Source organism: Cebus imitator, unplaced genomic scaffold (assembly GCF_001604975.1).
Source record: "Cebus imitator isolate Cc_AM_T3 unplaced genomic scaffold, Cebus_imitator-1.0 Scaffold166, whole genome shotgun sequence".
Lineage (NCBI taxonomy): Eukaryota > Metazoa > Chordata > Mammalia > Primates > Cebidae > Cebus > Cebus imitator.
Window position 1 is genome coordinate 3758830 of NW_016107481.1, and position 24493 is coordinate 3783322.

Here is a 24493-nt window from a genome sequence, read left to right on the forward strand (position 1 = left end):
GGGGTTTCACCATGTTGACCAGGATGGTCTCGATCTCTTAACCTCGTGATCCACCCGCCTCGGCCTCCCAAAGTGCTGGGATTACAGGCATGAGCCATCGTGCCCGGCCTAGATTATGGTTTTAATTTTCATTGAAATTTTAGATTCAAGGGGCACATGTACAGGTTTATTATATGGATATATTGTGTGCTGCTGAAATTTGGATTTCTAATGATCCTTTTGCCCAAGTAGTGAACATTGTAACCAGTAGGTATTTTTTCAAGCCTTTCTCCCCTCTCTTGCTCCCCCTTTTTGGGATCGCCAGTGTCTGCTGTCCCCAGCTTTATGTACATTTTTACCCAATGTTTTGCTCCCACTTATAAGTGAAGACATGCAGTATTTGGTTTTCTGTTTCTGCATTAGTTTGCTCAAGATAATGGCCTCCAGCTGCATCTATGTTACTGCAAAGAGTGTAATTTCACTCATATTCTGTGTAGTATTCCATGGTATGTATGTATGTACCACATTTTCTTTCTTTCTTTCCTTCTTTTCTTTCTCTTTTTTTCTTTCTTTCTTTTCTCTTTCTTTCTTTTCTTTCCTTCCCTCCTTCCTCCCTCTCCCTCCCTCCCTCCCTTCCTTCTTTCTTTTCTTTCTTTTCCTTTCTTTCTTTTTTTGAGACAGAGTTTCACTCTTGTCACCCAGGCTGGAGTGCAGTGGGACGATCTTGACTCACTGCAACCACTGCTTCCCAGGTTCAAGTGATTCTCCTGCCTCAGCCTCCTGAATAGCTGGGATTACAGATGCCCACCACCATACCTGGCTAATCTTTGTATTTTTTGTAGAGACAGGTTTTCACCACGTTGGCCAGGCTGGTCTCGAACTCCTGACCTCAGTGATGCACCCGTCTTGGCCTCCCAAAGTGCTGGGATTGCAGGTGTGAGCCACTGTGCCTGGCCACCACATTTTCCTTATCCAGTCAGCCATTAATGGGCACCTGGGTTGATTCCATGTCTTTGCTGTTGTGAACAGTGCTGTGATAAATATAGGATGCAGATGTCATTTTGTAGAATGATTTCTTTTCCTCTGGGTATATACCTAGTAATGTGATTGCTGGGTCAAAAGGTGTAATTCTAGTTTTAGTTCTTTGAGAAATCTCCAAACTGCTTTCCACAGGGGCTGAACTGATTTGTATTCCCATAAATAGTGTATAAGCATTCCCTTTTTTTCACAACCTTGCCAACATCTGTTATTTTTTTTACTTTTCAATAGCCATTCTTACTGGTGTGAGCTGATATCTCATGTGGTTTTTTATTTGTGTCTCTCTAATGACTGATCGTAAGCATTTTTTCATGTTTATTGGCTGCTTGTATGTCTTCTGAGAAGTATCTGTTCATGTCTGTTGCTCACAACAGTAGTTGTATTAGTTTTAAAGTAATTGTTTTCTTCTTGCTGATTTAAGTTCCTTATAGATTCTGGATATTAGTCCTTGGTCAGACGTGTAGTGTGCAAATATTTGCTCCCCTTCTGTAAGTTGTCTGTTAACTCTATTGATAATTTCTTTTGCTATGCAGAAACTCCTTAGGTTAGCTGGGTCTCAGTTGTCAATTTTTGTTCTTGTTGCATTTGCTTTTGAGGACTTAGTCATAAATTATTTGCCTAAGCCAATATCTAGAAAAGTATGTTCTAGGTTTTCTCCTAGGCTTTTTATAGTTTGAGGTCTTTCAGTTAAGTCTTTAATTCATCTTATTTTTTGTATATGGTGAGAGATAGGGGTCCAGTTTCATTCTTCTGCATATGGTTAGTCAGTTTTCCCAGCACCATGTATTGAACAGGGTATCCTTTCACCATTATTTATTTTGTCGACTTTGTTCAAGATCAATTGGTTGTAGGTGTGCAGCTTTATTTCAGGGGTCCTTACTCTGTTCCATTGGTCTGTTGTGTCTATTTTTGTACCAGTACCATGCTGTTTTGGTTACTGTTGCCTTGTAGTATAGTTTGAAGTCAGGTAATATGATATCTTACACTTTATTCTTTATGCTTAGGATTGCCTTAGCTATTCTAGCTCTTGTTTCGTTCCATATGAATTTTAAAATAGTTTTTTCTAATTCTGTGAAAAGTGACGTTGGTAATTTTATAGGAATAGTGTTGAATATATATATTGCTTTGGGCAGCATGGACATTTTAATGATATTGATTCTTCCAATCCATGAACATGGATTGCTTTTCTGTTTGTTTGTATCATCTATGATTTCTTTCAGCAGTGTTTTAGTAGGTCTCCTTGGTTAGAAGTAGTCCTAGTTTTGTTTTGGTTTGATTTGGGGTTTTCTTTGGTGGCTATTATAAATGAGATTATATTCTTGATTTGGTTCTCAGCTTGAATGTTGTTGGTATGTGGAAATGCTTCTGATTTTTGTATGTTGATTTTGCATCCTGAGACTTCGCCAAAATCATTTATGAGGTCTGGAAGTCTTTTGGAGGAATCTTTAGGGTTTTCTAGGTATAGAATCATGTCATCAGCAAAGAGAAAATATGACTTCCCTTTTTCCTATTTGGGTGCCTTTTATTTCTTTCTCTTTCCTGACTGCTCTGGCTAGGACTTCCCTAATTTTCAGTTTTAAAATATAATGCCACATTTTCCTCCCAAAGTTATTGTAACATTTTTACAATAAATGGTTATTACAAGGGTTATTTGTATTCCATATCCTGGCCAGCACTTAGGAGTCAGACTTCAGTTTTTGTCAGTTCAAAGGATATAAAAGAGCATTTCATTGTAGGCTTATCTTGTGTTGTTCTGATTATTGATGTGCATCTATATGTTTACTATGTTTCTCCTTCTTGTAAAAACCCTGTTTTATCTTCATCTTTTTTTAGGGGGTGGGGTTGGTTGTCTTTTTATATTTATTCAGGGAAGCTCTTTATGTATTGTGGATGCTAATTTTGCTAGTTATCTTTTACTGTGTAACATAGCTGGCTGATTTTGGCTCAGGGTTTCTCATAAGATGGCAGTCCAATTGCTGGCTGAGGTTGCAGTATCTTCAAGGCTTTGGGGCTGGAGAGACCACTTCTAAGATTATCCATGTGGTTGCTGGTAAGCCTCTGTTACTTGCTGGCTGTTGGCTAGAGGCTTCAATTCCTTGCCATGTGAATCCCTCTGTAGGGATACTCATAAGGTGGCATCTTGCTTTCCCCAGAGTGAGTGATTCAAGATCCAAGACAGAAGTTAGTCTTCTCATAACCTATCTATCTCAGATGCAACATACCATTACTTCCACCCTGTGTGCTTGGTTGCACAAAGCCTGGTACAATGTAGGAGGGAACAACATAGTGTTAGCACCAGGAGGCAGAGAACATAGGGGGCCATCTTGGAGGCTGCCTACCACACTAATCTGTTGTCCATTTTATGTGTTGCCAATATCTTTTTTTTTTCAGGTTGTCTATGATGTCTTTTGAATGGAAGTTCTTCATTTTAATGCAGATTAATCATTATTTTATAGTTAATGCTTTTTCTAACTTAAGAATTCTTGATTCAGAGTAAAAGATATTTCCTTCTAAAAGTATTATGATTTTGCATTTCACATGTAGGTTCTTAACTCATCTAGATTTTATTTTTGTGTGTATGATAAGAGGTAAGAGACCATTTTCCTCCTTTGATTTGCTTAACCAATTGTTCAAGAATTATTTTAAAGTCATCCTTGCCCCCACTGATGAACAGTATCACTCTGTCATGTTAAATTTCTGATAATAGCTTAATTACTGTAGCCTAGTAATGAGCTTTTATATCTGATAGGTACCACCAACCTGGGACCACTGTAAATCAATTTCTTGCTTTTGGATTTTGCTTACTCCAGACGTATATGAGCACAGGCCGTGGTTACAAATCCTCCCCGAATACTATTGTCATTATAATTATTTTCTTCCCGGAGCTGTATGTGAAGACAGTCATGTTTCCTGGCAACCTCCCTTTGCTGGTAGATTTTTTCCATCCTGTTAACAGGGACCCTTTAACGATTCCTGCTTCATGAAGGCATTTTAAGTTTTCCCAAGACAGACTCTTTCATTCATTGAGCTGATGTGATGTTACTCTTTGCCTCTAGGATCTCATATGGAGTTGATTCAGATTTGCTGTACCTTTTTCAGGTGTGGTGGGGGGAGAAGTCTGTTCCTTGGGAATTTCTATCAAGGTTGATCATACACAGGTATGTTTATTAAAATTTATTCAGGATTTACTTATGGTAAGAGGGCTTTCTAAGAGCATCTGAACCACCATATTGCCAGAAGTAGAAATGTGCTTTGGTTTTTAACAAAAAATAACATAATGTGGCTCATTTTTAAAAATGTGGCTTATTTTAAAAAACCATCACAGGGTGATGGTTAAGCTACAGTGTAACTTCTGGAACCAATAAATAATATTTTTTAAAGGCTATTTAACATGGAGAAATTTTCACAGCCAGTTTAAGACAAATATAAAAGTTGATATGGGCCTAATGTTATTTAAACGAGAAGAAGGAAAAATTATTAAATGTTTGACGGTTGGTGGCAGAGTGACAGAATATTTTAAAGTCCTGTATTCCAAATTTTGTACAATAGGAAAAGTTGAGGGGGATACTGATAAACTAGAAAGAAATTAGAAAGTATCCCCTTTGCAAAGTGAGAAACCTAGAAAACCAACTAGGAAACTCATTGTTGTACTCATCAGCTAGAGGAAAAGATAACAGTTGATTACTTTGAAATATGTGAAGAGATGTTAATCATAACTAAGATCTGGGTGTCCAGTTTGTACAGGGTGCTGTGCTGCACATGGGATTCAATGAGGTAAACTTGGCCTCACTTCACTGCTAGCAAGCACCATGGCTTGAGTTTGAACCCAGATCCCATGGAGCTGTCACTATCACTCTGTCTCCCAATCCAGAAATCTTAAACTTTTCATACCACTTTCATTAATTTTGGTTTACTATCAGGATACAGTACCTCTGAGGCAGCTAAGAAGTAGAATTACTGTACTAAGATGAGTTGTTTAAAATGAAAGAGACTGGATACAACCGTTTCACAAAAAGATATATTTTCATTCATGACTATTTACATTTTTCTTGTTTAAAGAATATCATATAACTGATACCTTCTGAAATGTTTCATGCTTTTAAACTTCTGTTTACACTTATCTGACATGGAATTAAAACTAAAATCGTCAAATACCATGATAATAGAAAGCAACCAGCCAACATAGCTAGGTCTTCTCTTGAATGTGCTGATTAACATTAGCAGTAGTTACCTTAATAATAAATTATTTTTTAAAATCAGTAGTAATTTTAGACAATTCATAAATAAGTGTGCTCTGTGCAATTTACACGTTTAATATCCTGTGGATACTAAAAGCTTGTATATTGTCAGGTTTGTACATTATTACTTTATCAAATGGTAAGCTTTCCCAAAGAAGAAGCTGGGGAAACTTGGAAGATATTCTAAAGATTCTCTGGAGAGTTATCAAAGCTCTGCCTGCTTTACAGGAGGAGGTTCCAATTTACGTGAGAGGGCAGTTAAAATCTGGTTGAATTTCTCATATCTCTCTGTCTGATTGACTTGTGCACCTTTGCTGCCCCATAGCAATCGCATTTGAAATTCAGTCTTGCAGATTTCATTCATTTCTTCATCTGGTTGAAAACCTAATCAAAACAAAACAACCAAAAAGTTACTTCAGTTCAGCCTAAGATGTAGTGTTAAATATAGACTGAAAGCTTGCTTAAAGTAGGATCAAGATGAACTTCATCTTTTCTCTCTCAGAACTTTAAAACATGTCCCCAAAGAAAATGAGAGAATCTATTCTACACAAGGGAGGGCAGAGACCCACCCTGCAGAACGTGAGCACCTTCAGAGAAGAAATAACAGGTAAACTCATTAAAACACGATAGAGTGGCGTTGGTTTGTACAAACCACTGTGGGAATTAGTGCTGTGGGAAGGAAGGTTCATGGTACCTATAGGAGTTTGTTACTTGTTTTTACTAACTTTACTGCTGTATAGTTTATACGCATATGATTCACCTGTTTTTGGCTGTGCAGTTTTATGATGGTAAGTTTCTACCTAAACCAGCACCACCAGTTTTAGACTTTTTTACATTTCCATCACCCTCCTACCTCTTCGGAGTCAATTCCTGTTCCTACTGCGACACCTCAGTCAACCACTGATCTACCTTCTATTGCTACTGTTTTGCCTTTTCTAGAAATTTGGGATAAACTGAATCATCCACTATGGACTCTTTAATGTCTGATTTCTTTCACTTAGCACAATGTTTCTGAGAGTATTACATATGTTGCATATTAATGATTCATTTTTACTGATCAGTAGTATTCAGTTTTATGGACATCCCACATTTTGTTTATCCGTTCACTTAATTGATGACTTTTGGATGTTTCTAGTTTCTGGCTATTATGAGTAAGTGGTTGTGAACATTTGTTTACAAATCTTGTGTGGACATGTGTTTTCATTTCTCTAGGAAAGGAATTATTGGGTCATATGGTAAGTATATGTTTATTTTTAAGAAACTGTTAAGTGCTAGTCCAAAATGGCTGTACCATTTTAGATTCACACCAGCAACATATGAAGATTCCAAGTTTTTCCACATGCTGCCAACCCTTTATCATTTTTATTTTTTTTGAGAAGGCATCTTGCTCTGTCACCAAGGCTGGAGTGTAGTGGCTCGACCTGGGCTCACCACAACCTCTGCCTCTCTGGTTCAAGCAGTTCTCCTGCCTCAGCCCCCTGAGTAGCTAGGACTACAGTTATGTGCCACCACACTCAGCTAATTTTTTGTATTTTTAGTAGAGATGGGGTTCTACCATGTTGGCCAGGCTGGTCTTGAACTTTTGACTTCAGGCGGTCCACCCACCTAAGCCTCCCAAAAAGTGCTGGGATTACAGACGTGAGCCACCATGCCTGTGCCTAGCCGATCATTCTTTTTAATTGTAGCCATTCTAGATAGTGTGGTAGTATCTCACTGTGGTTGGTTTAAATTTACATTTCCCTAATGATGAATGCTTTGAACATCTTTTCATGTAGTTGTCATTTGTATGCCTTCTCTGATGTAGTGTCTGTTCAAATTTTTGTCTATTTAAATTTTGTCTTCTCATTGAGTTGTGAGGGTTCTTTGTATATTCTAGCTGTAAGTCCTTTATCGGATATCTGTGTACTCAATGTTTTCTGCTATGGTTCATGTGTCCTAAGAAATCTTTAGCTCAAGGGCACAAAAAATTTCTCCTATATTTTCTTGCAGGAGGTTATACTTTAACTCTTACATTTTGGGTCTGTGATCCATTTGGGGTTAATTGTGTATGGTATGAATTAAGGATCGAGATTCACTTTTTTGCATATGGATATCCCAATAGTTCCAGCACTGTTTGTAGAAGGACTGTACTTTATCCAGTGAATTACTTTGGCACCTTTGTTGAAGATCAACAGCCAGCCATATGTGTGGGCCTATTTCCTAACTCTCTAAGACAGGATCTGGTCTACTTAAGGCCAAAGATGTTCAGGCAACTCTGTTAAAGAGTGAGAAGCTGCTAGCCAAAGAGGCATATGTTTGTTTCTCATCCTTTATTATTGCTGGGGTAGTTTGTTTTTTCATTAAATATACCCACCATCTAGATCATAGGATCCTTGTGGTAGAAAGGACAATAGGAATATTTTCTTCCTGATGATGCCAGAATATCCTTGATGGATAATCAACCAAAGGCCAGATGATGGTGACTTTTGTTTTGTTTTTTTGAGACCAGGCTGGAGTGCAGTGGCATGATGCTGGCTCACTGCAACCTCTGTCTCCTGGATTCAAGTGATTCGCCTGTCTCAGCCTCTCAAGTAGCTGGGATTGCAGGCACCCGCCACCATGCCCAGCTAAGTTTTATATGTTTAGCAGAAGTGGGGTTTCGCCATGTTGGCCAGGCTGGTCTCTAAGTCCTGCCTCGGCCTCCCAAAGTGCTGGGGATACAGGTGTGAGCCACCGCCCAGCCCCCAGATAGTGATTTCTATTCATTCAGTTAACATGCATTAAGTCCCTTTCCATATCACCTGGGCTGGTCTATGCTGGTGAGCAGATCGCTGCCTTTCCTGGGTTCATGGTCACTTAAAGCAATGGGAACTTGCTATGAAAACCTGCATTAGGATCAACTGAAATATTTCATCAGTGGCCTTTAAGGTGACTTAAAGCTGTAGAGCAGCTCATGGCAGTTTCCTGAAAACCCACCCTGATGTATATGCAACAACCATTGTAATGTACTCATTGGCTTTGTCTAAGTAGGTACTCCGATATTGACTTGTGTGCTTTTATTGTTTGAGTCACATACAGCCAATCCTGGAGAACATTTTGAGGAAGAAAAGGAAACCGGTATGTGGTGCTTGTACCCACAGTAGACGGTGCAAACCACCGAGCCCCACATTCTGGTTCTGAAGCAGCTTCCTTTTAGAATGAAATGCATGGAGTCTCCTGCTCCCACATAGTTCTTAACCTTGTGAATCGAACTGTGGGCGCTTGAAGAATTTTAAAAATTACATAGTAACAGAAAATAGTCATCCCCGATGACTGTCTTGGCAAAGACCCTCCTTCCTGGTCTTTCTGCCAACAAACATTCAGCCCTCCAGACTTCCTCCGCACAGACACCAGAGTAATTTACTTTAAAACAGAAATCTGACCATGTGACACCCTCCCATGGTTAAACCCTTCACTGGCTCTTCCTCAGCCACGGTCCTGTCTGGAAGGGCCTCCCCAGCTGCACCTCCCTCTGCAGCCTTGTCGGCCATTCCCTAGGTCATACTTCGCGTGAATCTAAAACCGAGCACTTGTGGATCCCAGTTATCCCTGGGCTCTCTCAGCGCCTTTGGTTGGGTTGTGTGATCTGAGTGGAATTCCCAGCCCTGCTTGCTGGTAACGACTTTTGTCCTTCAACAATCAATGGCAGTGTTTTCTGGGAAGCTGTCCCCAGGTGCTTCCTCTTTCCTAGCATCTCTGACTAAATCCGTCCCTTCCCCTACGTGCTCCCACAGTGCACACTGCACTTACCGCTGCGTGCCGAGATAGCTGCTTAAATTCCTCAGGACATCCAGTTAGCAGCGCTGCGCACATGCGCATCTGTGATAAATGCTGGCCGGGCTGACTGAGGAGGGCTCTTTCTGTCACCATAGCACTTATAAGAAAGATCCGTTTACACAACAGTGCCCCACACTTTCCAGGATGTGTCTGATGCTAAGAGCAGGGGAGCTCACTTCCCAGTGTGACTGGGAATGGGAATGCAGATAAATGAGGCCTAGATAAAACTCCATCTCCTCATCTTGGCACGTCACCTTTTCTAATCTCACCTGTTAGAGGTACTGTTAATAAGTGGTAAGCAAGTTGGCCAATTCTTTCTTCTTTCTTCCTTTCCTCTTTTATTTCTTTTCTTTTTTCTTTCAGATGGAGTCTCGCTCTGTCACCCAGAACCCAGGCTGGAGTGCAGTGGCGCGATCTCGGCTCACTGTAACCTCCGCCTCCCAGGTTCAAGTGATTCTCCTGCCTCAGCTTCCTGAGTAGCTGGGATTGCAGGCGTGTGCCACTATGCCCCGCTAATTTTTCTATTTTTCGTAGAGACAGGGTTTCACCATGTTGGCCAGGATGGTCTTAAACTCCTGACCTCAAGTGATCTACCTGCCTCAGCCTCCCAGAGTGCTGGGATTACAGTGTGAGCCACCGGGCCTGGCCCCAATTCTTTCTTGACCCCTCCTCTGTGTTAATTATATACCATCGAACAACAGAACACACAAGAAGAAAGGAGAAACAGGGCACTTGAGTCGTTCTGGAGTTAAGAGGAAGGAATAACCAGCCATATAGGAAATGGAATTCCATCCTTTAATCCTTCCTTTTTGGTGTTTTTCTAAGTGAAGTCAGCCATGTTCTTCCATTTCTTCATTTCAATTACTACGTAGTGTTAGAGAACAGCTTACAAAAACCAGCTCTTACCTGCCAGGTTCCTCTCAGCGTTCATCCGGTAGCTGTCCGCAGCCTGGGCCATGAATCGTGCCGTTGCCAAATGGTTCAGCATGATTTCACAGCTTTGGTCGTTTTTTTCCCACATGTCAGTTCCTTCAAAAGTGACAGCCTGACGCTCCATTAAGGTCACAAGGGGCATCAGCAGTGGGACTGATACATTGCTTGGGGGAACACATGTGGACTCTGAAGAATAAGGAATAGAGTTTTCCATATCAGATGCTTTCAAAAGCTAAGCACAGAATGAGGTGACTAGTAGCCCTTGCCAGGTTATGTCAACTGTAGCCTTCTACAAGCAACGCTGTCATCTGATAAAAGCTCTGATGAGCCATCCACAGTGCTGCAGATTCCTCAGGGCCTCATAACACGCCCCGCGTACTTGTACTCCACTCCCCAGTGGGGGAGCCCCGCGCTTACTCTGCCCCCGTGCTCACCTCTGCCTTCATGCAGGATTTTGCTGAAGGGCTTCAGCTGTTTCTCATAGAGGATAGCAGTTTGGGTGTACTGGTGCCGCAGGGCAGTCCACGTCTTTTCTAACCTTGTGATCTGGAAGAAAGATGCTATTGTTTTGGAAAAGGTTCTTTTTAAAATTACCTTTTTGCGTAATCCCAGCACTCTGGAAGGCCGAGGTGGGTGGATCACTTGAGGCCAGGAGTTTGAGACCATCCTGGACAACTTGGTGAAACCCCATCTCTACTCAAAATACAAAAATTAGCTGGGCATGGTGGCATGCGCCTGTACTCCCAGCTACTCAGGAGGCTGAGGCAGGAGAATCGCTTGAACCCAGGAGGCAGAGGTTGTGCTAAGCCAAGATCACACCACTGTACTCCAGCCTGTGTGACAGAGTCAGACCCTGTCTCAAAATAAATAAATAAATAAAATTATCTTTTTGCTTAAATTTTGGAACAGCTGATAGATACTTATGGTAAAAACGTCAAAGTGGTTAAAAGCAGGGTACAGAGAAAAAGTAACCCCCATCCACCCCATCTGCATTGCTGTTAGCCCATCCCAGAGATGACTCTCTCCAACTGCCTGTGTGTGTGTGTTTCACATGCAGCCTGGCCTGCTGGCCAGTCCACTGTCAAAATTCAAGGCAGTATTGGATGAGAGGAAATAAACATGATGCAAAGTAATACACCTGAATGAAACATTATAACTCCTATTATAATAGAAATCAGCATATCATGAAAATATGGCAGAACTGATAAGTTGCTTATTTCAAATATTGATCCCAGGAAATTCTAGTATAGCTGAAGAGTTTTGAAAGCTCTTGAAATATAACTGGAATTGACCTCCCCAAAATTCCTATCTATACACACACCCCTTTTAAAGATACATATATATGCATATTATACTATGTAAACCACATCTATTCCTTGCCTCAAAAGCATTCAGTATAAGTACATACAGAACAGCCTTATTTTGTTAAATTTCTGCATAATATTCCACTGTATGGGTAAGCTGTAGTTTAGTCTTTTATAGTTAAGAGTTTTATGCCTTTTGAGACAGGGTCTCACTCCGTTCCCCAGGCAGGGGTGCAGTGGTACGATCACGACTCACTGCAGCCTCAGCCTCCCAGGCTCAGTGATCCTCCCACCTCAGCCTCCTGAGTAGCTGGGACAACAGGCATGAGACACCACTCCTGCTACTCACTTCTTTTCTTCTGTAGCTAACTCGGCCTCAGTTTTCTTCTGGAATAATTTAGTCAGTAGCAGCATATACCACTGACTCTGACTGTCCTAAGATAAATGGTCCCCAGCTCATACCCTAAAACCAGCAAGGCTGTGTTAAGTTTTCTACATGAAACAAAGAAGGGCATTAGTATTTAGGGAATAAGAGCCAGCTTTATGTCAAATATTTGAAGAATTTCACTTAATCTTCACAATGCCCTTCAGGGCAGGTATTTTGGCTTCATTTTACAGATGAGAAAACAGAAGAGATTAGGTAACTCACAAGGCTTCTCAGCTGGTATGTGGCAGAGCTGAGATTCATTTACTTGGCCCTGAAGAGCTCCTGTATCCAAAAGGAAGGTGAGTAGGCTCAGCACCAGCAGATGTGCTGTGAAGAAGAGGCTGTGGCTGGCCTTCCTCCTGCAGTGCACCATGTTGCCCTCCCTTCTGGAGACCCCTGCTCCCTACCCACTCCCTGAGGCATTGCCTTTCTGAAAGAAGCCTCTGGGTCTGGGCTAGGCCCATCTCCTGGACGTACTCTCTCGATACTAGAAGCTGAGAAGAGAAGGTGGCACATGTGGCCATAGTGTAAGGGTTGGGTTGGATAGTGACACGCATAGTGACGTGACTCTCCTTTTGGGCTTTCTCTGGGTATGCCACTTCCCTCCCAGGCCACTAAATGCTCCGGAGGACTGTGTCCTCTCACTGCTGATGTGCTCCAGAAGGGAAGGGATGACAGTGTCAGAAGGCAGGGAACCACCTACAAAGCATGGTAATGTGGTTGGGGACAAGTCTCTAACCGCTGAGTTTGATGTCATGGATGGCAGCCATGCGATCCCACAAAACATCTCCTTTACCACTCTCAGGGGAAGCTCTGGGCTGGAAGGCTTTACCCACAGCCCGGCCTGTTGGCTCAGCTGTCAAAATTCTAGGCAGTTTTAGATGACATGAAATAAACATAATGCAAATTTAAATACCTGAATGAAAAATGTGATAGTAGAAATCAGTATATCATGAAAATCTGGCAGAATTTATCAGTTGCTTATTTCAAATACCAATCTTACAAAATTCTAAACTACCTGAAAAATTTTGAAAGCTTCTGAAATATAATTGGAATTGGCCTCCAAAAAATTCCCGATGAAGGCACTACATTGTTCAACCTTTTATTTTTAAGATGACCTTGCTTTAATGCAAGTAAATTCTATTCCAGCCACAATCTGACTTGCGGGACATGTGGCTGTGGCTGTCTTTCTCAGTGGCAATGATGGATTTTCAGTGAGCACCTGGCAGGACTTTAGAGATAATCTGTGGCTATGAAACAGCCACGCTGAGTGACCAGCGGCTTTGGTGTTACCAGCTGCCGGACTGTAAACTCATACTCAAGTCCTCCAAGCACCCAGGGCTTGAGAGAACAGAAGTGGGAACGCTGATCCTGAGTGATAAAGGTGGCGGCATACTTTCCTCTATGAGGCCTGTTTGACTTAAATACAGGTTTTTATGTTTGACACTCATCCTAACAAACCCCTGGCACAGCAGATAAATTCAAATGCCCAATTTTAGAAACGGTAATTAGGGAGTTCTATGGCAGGTGGACCAGGAATCTGAACTTGTTATTAGGACAGTCTGTTTTAGATGACGTGAGATAAAATAGTCTAAGGATTCTCTGACAGAAGCTCCACAAATGTCTCATTTCCCAGTGATTGTCCTACACTGCCCACACAGCTGGTGACCCACATGGAAGCAGTCTCTCTCTCAAACAACACACTGTAGCCAGATGTCTCATCCTAATTGATTCTCCATGAATCCCTACTGTTCATGAGGCTGACACTTGCTACTGTACATCAAAGAGAAAGCATGGACTGTCAGAAATTATCTACTGCTTCAAAAAATAGACCCTAGAGGCTGGGGCATGGTGGCTCATGCCTGTAATCCCAGCACTTTGGGAGGCCGAGGTGGGCGGATCACCTGAGGCCAGGAGCTCAAGACCAGCTTGGCCAACATGGCAAAACCCCATCTCTACCCAAAATACAAAAATTAGCTGGGTATGGTGGCCCACGCCTGTTATCCCAGCTACTCAGGGGGCTAAGGCAGGAGAATAGTTTGAACTCGGGAGACAGAGGTTGCAATGAACCAAGATCACACCACTTCACTCCAGCCTGGACAAGAGAGTGAGACTCCATTTCAAACAAACAAACAAACAAACAAACAAACTATATATATAGTTTGTTTGTTTATATATATATGCCCCAGCCCAGGTGCAGTGGCTCATGCCTGTAATTCTAGCACTTTGGGAGGCCGAGATGGGTGGATCATTTAAAGTCAGGAGTTTGAGGCCAGCCTGGCCAACATGGTGAAACACTGTCCCTCCTGAAAATACAAAGTGGGTGTGGTGGCACACGTCTGTAGTCCCAACTACTCAGGAGGCTGAGGCAGGAAAATCACTTAAACCTTGGAAGTGGAAGTTGCAGTGAGTTGAGATCGCACCACTGCACTCTAGCCCAGGTGGCAGAGTGAGATTCTGTCTCAAAAACGGAAAAAAAAAAAAGACCCTAAACACTTAGGACACTGCCCCCTAATTGAAGCAGCTTTCACTAAGATTCAATTTACTTTTGAGATTGACTAATATAGTCTCATTTACCAAGCATAGCATGCAGCTCTCTTTACAGAACAGTAAGTACACATAAAGTAATTGGAAATTTACCTGTGGCATTTCCAGGGCCTTCATGAGAGCTGAGAAGGAATAGAGGTCCCCCATGGAATCCTTCAGTTCCACCGCCACCTGGATGATCTTACTGAGAGTGGCTGCTCGGTCATCCAGAGTGCCCGTGCAGCCCAGAATGTCCACTGCAATGCCCATGGCCATCGTGTTGTGTCTGAAAGCAAGATCAGCGGTCAGTTTCAGGGCCAATGGGGACTAGAAGAAAACTAAACCAAATCAGCCAAGAGCAGGGCTGTGTTTGTGCCACTTGCTGCTATTGCTCTGAAATGTGCCCGCAGCACAGTTTAGACGGCCAGTCTCAACAGAGAACGCCCCTTAGCAGGCTAACTGCGGAGGGCCAAGCTGGGCCACAGAGGGTGCACTTTGCAGTCAGAAAGCAAGAAGCCCCCGGACAGGGCCACGTTCAACCCTGGACCTGGGGGCACAAAGAGGGCGCTCCTGGGGCAAAGCTGCTCAGAAGTACATGTGGCTCCTAGTACCCTGTACCATGAGAGGTCCATGGAAACAGCAGGTCCCCCAACACACTCTGAGAATCTCTCCTCAGGGAAGCCCAGGGCCACCTCCACTGAGCCCCCGGACTTGGGGATGAAAGGGACAGAGAAATGAGAGGATATGCTTGAGCCAGGACAATAACACAGCTATCAGAACAAAGGCTGGAAAGAAGAGATAAGAATGGTGTTCTTTAGCCCTACTGCAGAAGCCAGGAAATGAATGGGGAAGAGCATAAAGATGGAATAGTTGATGGGCTAGAATGTGCCTACAAGGCCAGACTCTAATAAAATTGAGATCTCATTTTCCCCAACAATCCTCCCTTTTCTCGTCCTAAACTACATGGGTCAACCTCAGAGGCCCAGAACAGGAAACAGGGTGATCTTTTCTCTGCATGACAATAGGTCTAATATGAATGGGGTCAGTCTGTGGCAGAAAGCATAGACCGTGACCCCTTTCCTTTCCACTGTAAATCAGGACCCAGGAATTAACTGCTTTAGACCATAATTGCCTCAATTTCTTCCAGGCTGTGGTATAAGTGCTGGAGACGAAGCCCCAGTTTATAACTATAGTTATTAAAACACAACATGCTACTCTGTCCTGAATGTTCATAGCTTAGGATGTTACTCCATGTGGTACTCTCTCTGTGTACAGGTGTGTTGGTCTCTGTCTTGCTCTCCTTGAGCAAAGGGCAGCAGGGATTCATTGAGTGCTTTACCATTACTCATTTCTCTAATGTTTCTTAAATAGCTAATGAGCTCTGCCTCCAAGTGTGTTTGCACATATATGCGTGTACGGGGCTCACTTGCAGTGTAAGCTTAGGCTGGCGCCTAACTGCTCTACCCCTCAGGTTCTTCATCTGTAAAACAGGAGCAAGGGTTGTGAGAAATAGAGACTGTGTTTGGGTGTAAATATAATTAAAGTGAGCCAGGTGACATGGCCCACGCCTGTAATCCCACCACTTTGGGAGGCCAAGACAGGCAGATTGCTTGAGCCCAGGAGTTCAAGACCAGCCTGGGCAACAAGGGCACAACCCTATCTCGACTAAAAATAACAAAAATTAGGCATGGTGGCACATGCCTGTGGTCCCAGCTACTCTAGTGGCTGAGGGATAAGAATCTCTTGAACCCGGGAGGTGGAGGTTGTAGTGAGCAGAGATTGCGCCACTGCACTCCAGTCTGGGTGACAAGAAAGACTATCTTAAAAAAAAGTAATAATAATAACTAAAGTGCCTGACACTAGCAGGTGCCTAATAAATAGCAGTTGTTACTACAGTTGCGTCTGTGCACGTCTCTCCCTCTGTATCTTGGTCCATTGTGCCTCTTTGTCCGTCTTTCCTCTGTTCTCCATTTATCTCCTTTTCCTGATTTATCTTTCTTAATTAATGGATCCAAACATAGACCTAAAATATATTTTTATTATTTATTGTATTTTTTTGAGACAGTGTTTTGCTCTGTTGCCCAGGCTGAAGTGCAGTGGTGTGATCATGGCTCACTGCAGCTTTGACCTCCCTGGCTCAAGGGATCCTCCTGCCTCAGGGGATCCTCCTGCCTCAGCCTCCTAAGTAGTTGGGACCACAGGCATATGCCACCATGCCCAGCTAATTTTTGTATTTTTTGTAGAAATAGGGTTTTGCCACAATGCCCAGCTAGTCTCGAATTCCTGGGCTCAAGTGATCCACCTGCCTTGGCCTCCCAAAGTGCTGGGATTACAGGCATGAGCCACCACACCTGGCTGTTATTTGGTAAATTTTTGGAAGAGTTTTATTATCCATTTGCAAAATGTTAACATTGACAGAACATCTTAGATGTTGCTTTTAACTAACTATAAACTAATTTCCCATGCTGCATTCAACTGATTCTTTATTCAGTGTTTTCTCCCCCTATGTTTTAATGGCCCTTTAGTGTTATATCAATGGTTAACGGAATGGTTATATCCATTCACTCAACCGGCATTTGCCTGAAACCTCCTGGATACACCCACTATGGGAAAACAACTCAGGCTGGCAAGTCTGCAGCAAAAGCTCCCGTGGTTGGCGAGAGGCGGCACTCAAATGTCACATGAAGGACACTTCCAGCCTAGGATGCCTGGAATGGGTGAGGTGGTAAATTAAAAATAAAGGTTGGTTTTGTATTTGATTGTCAAATGCAAGAAGGTGATGTCATGTGACACATCAGGACCTCTATAACCCCTGCCTTTATTTAATAAACACATTGTAATTAATGAAACGAGTCCCCCAGCTCTAAAAAGAAGATCCCACAGGTCGGCCTTGGACAAGAAACAAGTGAAAGAACAAGACCCTGGCCAAGAGTCAGGAGAAAAAGAGAAATGAAGGGGAAAGTCAGAAAACAGCCAAGAGAGAAGCCCCAAACCTGTCACCCTTGTCCTGTCCCAGCACACCAAATGATACTGATAAAATAGGGCTCAGATTCATTAGTCCTGGAACCTGGGGGTTTCAGGCTGAAATGTCTCATGGGAGAAACGGCAAAGTGTGGCGGCACAGCTCACTTCTGCTGATAGAACGGAAGATGGTGGAGCTGGGGAGCCAGGGCCCTGGGGCAGAAGGCAAAAAGCGGACACCCGAGAGAGGCTGGAACCTAGAAAAGTCTCATCAGGAAGAGCAGGGAAATTCAGAAGCGGAACCTAGAATTCCCCAAAGGCCTAAACAATGGGTGTTCCCGAACAAAGTCAGCAAGGGGCATTTCTTCACCTCTGGCCTCCCTCCCACATGGCTTCAACTCAGCGTTCTGGGTATTTTCTATGGGATGTATCCATGGCTGTGAGGCCCAAACAGCAGCAGCATGGGAGTCATTTTATCTGCTTTACACCCACGGAAATGCCAAAGCAGCAACGCCCATCCCCCCACAGATGGCTATTTACCCTGAAAATAGTAAATTCTAACAAACGTCATCCCTCAATCACATCAGTCACATTTCAGGCGCCCGAGAGTGACGTGGCTGGTGGCTAATGTAATGGTCAGTGCAGAACTTGTGTGTTACCACAGAAAGCTGCCCTGGACAGCCCTGGGCAGTCATGGCAACTAGGACATGGGCGGCACAGACAGAAAACTTCACAAGATAGTCTTGCCCAAATCAAGTTTGTAAAAATGTGTCAAAAAGGCCAGCTTTTGTGGTAATATGGGTATCTAGTCTAGTGCTTCTTTTCTTAAAAACATATCTCACTGTTGGTGTTTTTCTAATTCCTAAACATTCCATTTCAATGGACACCCGGGCCCTGGCTTTTCATGAGAAGAGGGCAGGGATGGCTTGGAGGCCCCGGGTGAGTGCCGTCATCCCCTGACCTCTGACCCTATTTGTCCACCCCTCAAAGAAAACACTGTCTAGACTCTGCTCTTCCCAGCATTTCCCAGAAACTCCTTGTAATTCCTCAAGCAATCTTAATCCCCAAAGAGACAAAGGCACAGCTCACTAGGCAGGGCTGTAGGGCAGGAGACCCAGGAGACCCTGCGGTGCTCTGGTCACCCCAGTCCTGCCCCAGGCTCCAGGATCTGTGACTCCTGCTCACACAGGCCAACTGAGTCACTAGCTTCAGGACATCTGTTCTCTCCATCCGACCCTCCAGGATCAGGGATGGGAACATGTTCTTTGTTCCTGAGTTGTGCTGTCTTTGTGTGCGACTCCAGGAATTCTCTGGCTCAGCCTTCTGGGAAGAGTCACCGCAGGCCACGTACCGTGAAGCGCTGCTACCCCAGGGCTGGGCTGGTGCTGGGCCCCTCTCTGTTCTAAAATCTGCTGCTCTGATGCCTGCAAGGAGCTGGGAGCGTCAGAAGTGCAGAGAACGGCACTGCTCACCTTTCAATTATGTCCAGGCGCAGCTGGTGTCCGTGAGGCAAGGTAATGAGTTCCAGGCCTGAGCTCACCCCCATGTTCCTCTTCGTCTCTTCAGAGACTTCAAGTATCCTAGCAACCTGTCAAGAGCCAAAGTTGAAACACACTGGGTCAGGAAGTGGGCTTGCCTGATCATGAATTCAGCATATGAGAAGAAACACACTGAACTGGGATGGTGGACACATTTTCTGTGTTGCATTTCTTTATAAGCAGCAGCTGACAATACTGTTATTATATGATGTTTAGGGTCTTTTAATACACACAGTAGAGTATAAAACAGGGGGAAAAGAAAGACTGGTGGGAGATGCCTACACTGCTCTGCAGATCTACAGATTTGTTACGTGTTTCTGCCCAGCCAGAGAACAGTTTAGTTCTCTGAGCTTTTGTCTAACACAGGATCCTGCTGCGACGTTTTGCTGCCAACAGCAGGCTGCATGTGTGCAGAGCTGGCTGATCCCCTGCATTGGGAAAGCGGAATCTCATCCAAGTGCCTCTCTGCTGTGGGCTTTGCCATTCATGTTCTCACTTAACAGCCACAGCTGGCTGCTATTACCCTTAATTATGCTTCTCCTGGGCTCAGTAAATGCTCTATACGTCTGGAAACTATTAAAAATGTGTACAGTGATTGGAAACCTGAGATCTCAAACACACTTCTTTCTCCTCAGAGGCTTTTCTGAAAGAAAATCTTTGTCCCAGACAGCTCTCAACCCATCTCAATTCTAGTATGTAATTCTCAGTTTATTAGAATCAGGTATTAGTTATTACAATGTCATGGAGAAATGTTACAACTGAGCCAGTGTGTCTCTAAAATGGGGCTGATAGGCCAGGCACGGTGGCTTATGCCTGTTATACCAGCGTTTTGGGAGGCTGAGGTAGGGGACTGCTTGAGGCCAGAAGTTTGAGACCAGCTGGGGAATACAGCGAGACCCCATCTTTACAAAAAATTAAAAATTAGCTATGCATGGTGATGTGCGTCTGCAGTCCTAGCTACTTGGGAGGCTAAGACAGGAAGATCACTTGAGTACAGGAGTTTGAGGTTATAGTGAGCTATGATCATGCCACTGCACTTCAGCCTGGGTGACAGAACAAGACACTGTCCCTAAAAACAAAACAAAAATTAAATGCAGCTAATGACACCTCACAGCATAATGATGTACTAAGAGCGGAACTGACATATGCAACAAGTCTAGCCACCTAAACACACGGCAGGCACGGGACGGTTTCTTTCCTTGATTTTTGCACTTGTTCTCAGCCATAATTACTCTAGGCTATCAAAACACATCTGGTCATTTAGGTGTTATTACTAACCCTGCCCCGTAACTTCTGTGGTTCAACCCACAGTCAACCCTGAGGGGATGAGCCTATGGAATTAGTTCTCCAGTGGCAGATGCCAGAACAGGATGCAGAATTCCTACTGTGCTCCTACCTGTGCTCTCTGGGCCTCAGTTTCCCCATTTCTAACTTAACTGCTAAGTGTTCCTTTCTCAAGGACTGTGCAAGGGATTCAGGTAACTTTAGAACCCCCAAAAGCTACCTGAAAATAGAAGTTGTGAATCATTGGCCATGTGGAAAGGGGAAGAATTCTGGCCAGATCTTGGGAAAGGGATTTATACATTGACCTTGGCAAGGTAGCCCAGACGCATGCCACGCACACTTCCTTACCAGCTGCCCTGTGTCAGAGGTCCCAAACCCTGTACTTCTGAAGGGTGTCCCCCACGCTCTGGGTGGCGAGACTGGAAGGCCTGTGACTGATTCAGTTTTGCTCTGGAAGACCTGGAAGACAGGCGGTGGTCCCTGCTCTCCAGCCTGTGTTTCTTTAGCATGTCTATACCATCCTTGGGTCACTTCACTGGAGCCACACCTATTTGCCTGAGGACTGAGGGGATCCCAAGCTCACACAATCGGGCCTGGATTAGGTTCCCTGACAAATGCCCAAGATTGTACAACTCACAGACACAGAGGAAGGCCAAAGATGTCTAGAGCATTTACTGTGAGCCGACTCCTCAGGGCAGGGTGGCAGAGGCCCTCTAAATCTCAGCTGGCCTACTCTGCTGCATCTCTGGACTCTGCCTATTGCTCCTTCTCCCACTGCCTTGGAGGCTGCTGCACTGAGGCAGGAAAGCCCCTACAGGCGCCCAGCCCAGCCCTCCCCCCAGGCGCAAAGGCCCTTCTAAAACACCACGAGGCTGCCTGGCGCCACTCGCTGGTTCTGTTGCCCTCAGCATACAAGAGCAGATCTGTACTACACTCGACTGCAAAGTGCCTCGCAGGCAGGAACCTGGTACGAGCCCACAAGTAGAGACTTAGGAAACATTGAAGGAAAGACCTGTGAAGCCCTCCCACACCGCACCCCTAACCCCATCTTCTTCCACTCACACTGAGTGAATCTGCTGTAAACCAACCCTCTCTCCATTGCTTTTGACAACTGAGCCTCTGTGCATGTGCATTGCCTACCGCCTGCAAGATGCTTTTTGTGTTCTTCATCTGGCCAACGATGTAGCCTTCCAAGCTCATCTCAGACGTCCCGGCCCCATCTCTACACCCCACTCCCTGTTCAAGGCCCTGCCAGGAGGCCCCACAGCTCCTGTGCCTTCCCCTGCAGGGCATCTGCCACCTGGGTTGTGCTCCAAGTTCCTGCATCACTGTCCCTCCCCAGACCACCTCCACCAGATAATAGGTGCTCCAAGAGCAGAGACCACAAGCTGCCCTAGCACACAGTAGGTGCTCCATCCAGGCTGAATGCATAACACAGACAAACACTTAGTGCTCACTGTCGGCTAGGCAAGGTGCCCAGGGCTGTTAATATATTATCCCATTTAGCCAACCACCTGGGTAGTTGGTATTCCTTACAGATAGGGAGAGAAGGGGAGGCTTTTCAGCTGATGTGGCAGAGGTGGGGCTCAGGCTCAGGCAGAGGCCAAGCCCTTCACTACTGGACCTCGTTTCTAGCTATAGTCAAAGACCTTGCGCATGGTCGGAGAGGCTCAGTGGCTCCTAACCAGACCCTTGGGGGATAGGGAGATGGACACAGCTGGGCAGGGAGTCTGGAGGGCTCTTAGGACCACCCACTGTCCTGATGGCCTATCTGGGCATCTGCCCGCATGGCTGGGAACCAGCATGTGAGTCCCAGATGCTAGCCAGACCCTGCTCTCGGCTTCCGGGTGGCCCTGTCTGCGCTGCCACTGCATTTGGGGTGAGAAACAACAGATCTTGTTGTATTTCCCTCCTAGAGATGCTGATTGTGTCTGTTTGGAAGTCAGTGATTCCAGGAAGAGAATATGGAAATGGTGGTAGACTCCAGAGACAGGGAAGGAGGAATTTTCAACACAGCCCTGCCCTGGGGCTGGGTGGGCAGAGTCCAGGCTGGCTCCTGCTCGCTGCCTGAGGACCCCATTCAGCCCCTTGTCCAGGGGTGCCTGCAGGCAGACATGAGAGTGAGGCCCCACCAGGAGGACAAAACGTACCACAGCAAGCCAGGGAAGACTGTGTTCTTCAGTTGAGAACATCCCCGGGGTCTAGTTTCATGGCTACCAAAGGTACTGGGTGAGTCCCAGACCTCCTGCCAAGGGCGGGCAGGCGGGCATCTCTCCTCTACCTAGATGATCATTAAGCCCTGCCCAGAGCCTCAGGAGGGATTCGGTCCCCTGGGAACTGGGCTGCTCTGTAAACCCAGGCCTGTTTCTACAAGGAGCTTCCTCTATGGAGAACCCATGCAGGTTCACACCAGGCCAGAGTCTCCCTCCTGGCCCGCTGACATGGTTCTGCTCTCAGATCCAGGGGCCAGTGTGCTTGACTGATTAGAACAGAAATCCTCACTGCTCTCACTTCCCAAACAGGTTAAGCTCGCTTATTTAAAGTGAGGTCCGATAACTCCGAAAATTGCATGACCACCTGTGAGCATTGCCAAAGACCATCTGGCCAAATGTGCAGCACGACCTCGTTCTTCCAATGCAGCTGGTTCCCTGGCTCTCCTCTCAGGGCCTACCCAGCAGAAGTGCACACTCAGCCCCACCTCCCAGGCCTGGGCAATGAGTTATTCTGGTTTCTGAGTCATCCCTCAAGTTCTGTTGTCAGCAAGGGCCTTGTTTACCCCAGGATGGCCAGGAACTGCCTCAAGTTCCTCATGCCTGTTTGTGGGAGCCCTCCATCAGTGTTGGCACTTCCTGCAGGAGTGCTCCGAGACTGGACTTCTTGCCATGATCCAATACATAGGGAGGAAAACCCAGTTCCTAAATAAGTCCTGACATTTGACGCTAATTGACTTCACTGAGCTACGAATAAAAAAGCGCTTTGAATGGCCAGGAACCAGCCTGTTTATATTGAGAAGGTGGACTGAGACCAGCATTGCCTGAGGTGGTGCCTGGTGTCTAGAATACAGTCAGCTCTCTTTATCCGTACTTCTGCAACAGTAGATTCAACCAACCAAGGATCAAAAATATTCAGAAAAAAAGAACTGCATCTGTATGAAACATGTAGACTTTTTTCCTTGTCATTATTCTCTGAACAATACAGTATAACAGCTATTTACAAAGCATATGTATTATATTAGGTGTTATAAGTAATCTAGAGATGATTTAAAGTATACAGGAGGATTGCATAGGTTATATGCAAGTACTGCTCCATTTTATATACGGAATGCAAGCTTCCATGGATTTTGGTAGCCACTGAAGGTCCTAAAACAAATCCTCATGGATCCAAAAAAGTGACTAAATCCTGTTAAGGATGAGGTTGCTTTTGGGAATGAACAAAAGTCACATCTAAAATAAATGTTTCCTATAAAAAATGGTGATGGGCCAGGAGCAGTGGTTCATGCCTATAATCCCAGCACTTTGAGAGGCCAAGACAAGCAGATCACTTGAGCTCAGGAGTTCGAGACCAGCCTGAGCAACATGGCAAAATCCCATCTCTACAAAAAATACAAAAAGTTAACCAGGTGTGGTGGCATGTGGCTGCGGTCCCAGCTACTGAGGAAGCTGAGGTGGGAGGATCACTTGAGCCTGGGAGTCAAAGGCTGCCATGAGCTGTGAACGCACCTCTGCATTCCAGCCTGGGTGACAGTGAGACCTTGTCTCAAAAAAAAAAAAAAAAAAAAAAAGTGACAATGTAAATATTTAATCATGTGGAAAGACAGTCATGTTGGTCAATGAAAGATTCCTGGTTTGGAATAGTATGTATAGAGTAGTGCCATTTCTGTGGAGAAATGATAATGTTTTTGCATAAACCAAATGCTGACAACGGTGATCTCCAGGAAACTGGATGTGGTGTTTTCATCTGTGCAAAACAGGGCAGACTGCCTTCTTCAGTTGAGAACAGCCCTTGGGGCCCTGGACAGGGCCACCCGGAAGCTGAAATTAACTGGATTTTATCTTTTAATCTGTATTTTAGATTTTTTCTAAACCGAGGAAGGATTATTTTAAAAATCAAGGTAGCTTTAAAGATGTTTATTTATACTAAAGACCACTTTAGTAATAAAATAAGTCTATCATGCATAAATATAATGGAATAAAAATAACTAAGGTCTGCTACTCCAGAAACATTTTCATCTACAATCTACTCTCCTGTAGCTTTGGCTTTACCAGTTCTGATGGAGCTGAGGCCAAGGGGGAGTTTGTAAATAGCACCAGGTAGGAGGATGAGGATTCTGCTGCAGCTGCTGACAACAGAAGGGGTGGGTGGGTAGACAGGGCGGCCCCCACCCCCAGCAGCAGGCTGCCATCCCTCTGTCTGAGATGAATTTTATAAGCTTCCTGCTTGGGCAAAGGTTGCCCAGCTTGTGGTTCCCAC

At 44.6% G+C, this 24493-nt stretch overlaps 1 protein-coding gene across 5 annotated transcripts in view; it reads right to left on the bottom strand.

Moving 5' to 3' along the window:
* Window positions 1-5021: 5021 nt before the first annotated feature.
* The window catches only part of BCAR3 (BCAR3 adaptor protein, NSP family member), a 136266-nt gene continuing 116794 nt past the window's right edge, over window positions 5022-24493 (bottom strand). For all 5 annotated transcript variants that reach the window (XM_017544193.1, XM_017544194.2, XM_037744165.1 and 2 more), the window contains 5 exons: window positions 18674-18789; window positions 14355-14526; window positions 10418-10529; window positions 9957-10169; window positions 5022-5639 (listed from right to left, as the gene is read on the bottom strand). In XM_017544193.1, coding sequence (XP_017399682.1) covers window positions 5461-5639; window positions 9957-10169; window positions 10418-10529; window positions 14355-14526; window positions 18674-18789 — 792 coding nt within the window. In that variant the 3' untranslated portion in view covers window positions 5022-5460. The remainder of the gene's footprint in view (window positions 5640-9956; window positions 10170-10417; window positions 10530-14354; window positions 14527-18673; window positions 18790-24493) is intronic.